Source organism: Sitophilus oryzae, unplaced genomic scaffold (genome assembly GCF_002938485.1).
Source record: "Sitophilus oryzae breed Bouriz unplaced genomic scaffold, Soryzae_2.0 scaffold_1494_pilon_pilon, whole genome shotgun sequence".
Classification (NCBI taxonomy): Eukaryota; Metazoa; Arthropoda; class Insecta; order Coleoptera; family Curculionidae; genus Sitophilus; species Sitophilus oryzae.
In genome coordinates, this window is record NW_022146163.1 from 2794780 (window position 1) to 2799101 (window position 4322).

The window sequence follows — 4322 nt, forward strand, 5'->3', positions numbered from 1 at the left end:
GTACAAACCAATAGAACCTTTGTAGCAAATGTAATCAACTAAATAAAGATACCTATAAACATCAAACAGAACGATCCAAAAATAAAAATACCTATTTATTTTTATGTAGTTTAGGAAGTTGTGCCTGTAATTAAAAAATATTACCTGTTAAGTTAAAGACAAACTAAAGAGGTGGTTTATGAGTTTTATGTCAATTTTTAGTAAAGGGCCTATACTATAGAGATTGACCTCGCCAAAATTATCATCGATTGTCATTCCCCAGCCGTCTCTGACACCGTTTTTATTCGATAGTACTGTACTCATATTTATCTTAATAAAAGTTTTAAGATGTTTATTTTTTTACAATCTTTTGAAAGCACACTAAAACCATTTTTAGTTATTCTACTTATGAAACATATTAAACTATTTGTGATTGATTTAATTAAAAAATAATCTGAGCGTTTGTTACATTATGGCACGAATAATTTAATGACATGGACATAAGCCGGCCTTGACAGTGCTTTAATTAATTTATCAAAGAGGGTCACTTCACTTCGGTCCTATTAAGTAATTTCTGTTACGTAATGTTTGCCTTAAAAATATTTTGGTAATATATGCGAACGCAGGGTAGTTGGTAAGAAAAGGCGTGTTAGGCGGAACAGGCATATAAAAAAGCGGTCACATTTTTTCTAAGATCAGTTCCAAAATCGATCTGTTCATAGAAACTGTTCGGAGCCATATCACAATGTACAAAGTAAGTATCGTTTGTTGATTCAATTTAAATTATTTTGTATAATTTTAAAAAAATTAATTATAGACTACGCTAGGGTGATCCGAACTGTACTCCGGAAACTTCGGCAGCATATTCTGCAGATAAAAATAAGTAAAAGAGTTCACGTTGACTATTTTTAGAAGTATAAAGTTTTCCACTTTTTTACATTAATTAGTTTACGTTTAATAATGTTTTATCTTTTTGGTTGTTCTTTCTTATAAAAGAATTTGATTGTTATATATTCAATATATTCTTCCGATTGCGGATGTAACACCATCATTAAAACGAAAACTAACAATAAAAATATTAAATTTATAGGTATAGACTACTAAACTGTAATATAAAAAAAAAATTTACTTAATATTACCGCTTCATACTGTCAAATTCGATATTTACAAAAAAATCAATCTCTATTGCTATTAAAATTGGAAAAACGTAACAAAAATTTAATTGAGATTTAATATCACACCGACATAAATCATAATAATTTTTCAGTTCTACACTATCGCCGCTCTTTTAGTAGCTGTAAGCGCAGCGCCAGCCGAATACCAAGGTGCCACATCATTTGTCAAATTCAACGATAACCACAATGCCGTCAACCACATCCATTCAGCACCTGCTTACCAAGCTCCTTCGTATCACGCCTCAGCTGCTCCTGCCTACGCTGCACCAGCTGTAGCCAAAGTAGCTCTTCCGGCCGTAGCCAAAATAGCTGTACCTGTAGCTACCAAATACGCCGCTCCCGCCTCTCCAGCATACGCCTCGGCTCCTACTTATTCCTCCTCGTCAGCCTATTCTGCCTCTGCTCCTTCTGCTTATTCTTATTCTTCCGCTCCGGCTGTAGCTAAGGTAGCTGTCCCAGTAGCTAAATACGCCTCCGCTCCAGCTTACAAAGAAGAGGAATACGCTATCATTCCATACGAATTCGCTTACGCTGTACAAGACCCACACACCGGAGACTACCACTCGCAAGAAGAAAAAAGTGATGGGCATCACGTTGTTGGACAGTACTCCCTCCACGAAGCTGACGGAACCATCAGAATCGTAAAGTACTCTGATGACGGACATGGTTTTAATGCCGTAGTAGAAAAACAGGGAGAACCAGCCCATGCTCCAGGTGCTTATAAGAAAGTAGCTGCACCGCAATATTCTCATTAAGTATCTATGTTTTTCTCGTTACACCAGTTGTCACAAATATGGCGTTCGAAATGTGATATAATATTATATTTATTTGTTTATTTATTTATTAAAACCTGCAATGTTTATTTTTGGTTTTTATTTCTTATGTTACGTTACCTTCGAGATTACTAATTTTTATTTCCTCTTTTTTAATAAAATTAAAATATGGAATTTTCATATAAGTGTCAATTTTTACCGCTATCGAATCAAGCTTCATTGTTTTTCTTTAGAACAGAGTTGGTACTTCATTGCTTGGTTGGCTGTCAATATTTTCCAGAGTTTTGAATAACATAACTTCTTTAATTCTTCCTTTCTTTCAATACGGATTTCTGTAACTAAGTATGCCACTAATGCAACTTCTTACAAAAACGAAAAGTATTTGAACTTGAAATACGCTTAATCCACTGCCAGTTTCTTCAATCTGACTATTAGAAAAGGTAAATATTTTCTAAAGATATCAACCGCGGGCTTGGGGTAAGCTGGCAACGCTGAAAAAATTCATCATGGCATCCCGGTTTCAACCGACCTAATTGGTGGGGATTCTATCACGTTTCATTGCTAGACGGTAGCCATGCGCATATAGTTTTCTTATTGGCCAGGGTTACCTCAATTTTATACCCCTCACTGGGAATAGAGTAAATTGACTAATATTGTAGTATCCAGTGGCAGTCTTATTGTATTGTATTTTATACCTTTAACTTCATTTATGCATATTATAATTAGTACACGTTTTTCTAACAACTATTAGTTATATTTAGCAAATCACTAAACAAAATGTAGATACATTTAAAGTAAAAGAATATTATAAAGTTTGTTGGAAAATATCTTAGAAATTCTTTATATATTTTCGCCAAAACGCCGCACGATGCTGAATGTTTTATGAATGAAATCGGTCATATCTTTAAAAACTGCTTTTACTGTTGTCCCGTATTTTCAGATCCGTTTGCCGGACTGTAGTAAAGCTAGAACTGAATTTTCGTCTCTACGATTATTATAGGCTAGTAAGCGAGGGTTTTAGGGTCCGAATTCTGAACACCTCTACCGATTGAAGTGAAATTTTAACAGTGAATAGAGATATATGTAAGAAATAAAAGTTACATAGTAGCGATGTGTGCTTTCACCCTGGGGGTGAATGTCACCCCTTCTCGGGGGTGAAAAATAAATCACCCATTTTAATTGCAAAAATCAATAAAGGGATGAATTCTAAGCAAAAAATGTTCTATAACATTTTTTCAGAAAATTAATATTTTCCTAGTTATTTGGGATTGAATATGTTGATTTTTCATTTAAAAACTGCATATTTTTCTGCCATTTTTTATAAATAACTCGAAAACCTTACGTTTTATCGCAAAACTTTTTAAAGCAAAAATGAATCTTTTGGAATAACTAAACGATTCATCTTTTTTTGTTGATTATCGTAGGTGTAATAATAACCGAGGTATCACTCTGTAAAGCTGATTTTTTATTTTTCGAAAACGGCGGAAGAACACATTTTTAGAAAAAAATGAATTTTACCGTTTTTAAAGTGCTTGAAAAGACCTTTTAAATGCTTTCTTAAAAAAGTTCGTAACTCAAAAAATCGCGGAGTTATGATAAAAATAAAATGGCCACCTCATTATTTCTGAAAAAATTAACAACAAAATCTATGACCAAAATTATAAAATTAAAAACTAAGCGTAATACATGTACAGTTGGCTATATTTAGGTACTAACAATGGGCTTTGCAAGTTCGAGCGATTTAGAATGCCTAAATTTGGAAAAAAGTTGAAAATAATGAAACATTTTATTTTTTATCTTTTTTATTTTTTTGACATATCTCAAAAACTACAAAAAAATGGCTCATCATCAATTCTGCTGCAGCCCGTATATAGGCGTTACATGTCCTTGTATTCTTTAGTCATTGTGGGTTAGAACATAAAGGCGAGCTAACTCATTTTTAATAGCAATACTAGGAAGGAGGGGATTGCGTCGTGCAATTAGGGATATTTGACGGTCTTGCACGGCAGTAGTAACTCTCTTTCTACCTCTTCCAGGCCGGTCTGTAACCTCGTTTGACTCCCTGATTTTTTTTAATATTCGCGAAACATCACTTTGGTTAACTCCTACAATTTCAGCTATTGCAACTTGCCGGTAGCCTTATTGAGACAGTGTTACTATTCTATAGGACTCTATTAAACTGTGAAATAATGTTTCTAGGCATTTTAAGGCCAAGACAATGGTCAAATTTCTTCTGAAACCCAAGAAACCACAAATCGAAATGTGCAAGAATTTGTAATAATATTGGATCTGAACGATAAACATTGTTTACCATATTCATTTTAACAAAAAAATGTTATGAAAGATACAGATTATGAAAGCTATGTATAATAAAAGATTCTTTAAATTCCTTTCC

The 4322-nt window shown here is 33.5% G+C and overlaps 1 protein-coding gene across 1 annotated transcript; it reads left to right on the top strand.

The window, feature by feature from the left end:
- The first annotated feature begins 615 nt into the window (after nucleotides 1-615).
- On the top strand, nucleotides 616-1909 carry LOC115877608 (cuticle protein 19-like). Its single transcript, XM_030893853.1, has 2 exons — nucleotides 616-733; nucleotides 1247-1909. Exons 1-2 carry the CDS (start codon nucleotides 725-727, stop codon nucleotides 1907-1909), a joined length of 672 nt encoding a protein of 223 aa, XP_030749713.1. The 5' UTR covers nucleotides 616-724.
- The last annotated feature ends 2413 nt before the right edge of the window (nucleotides 1910-4322 follow it).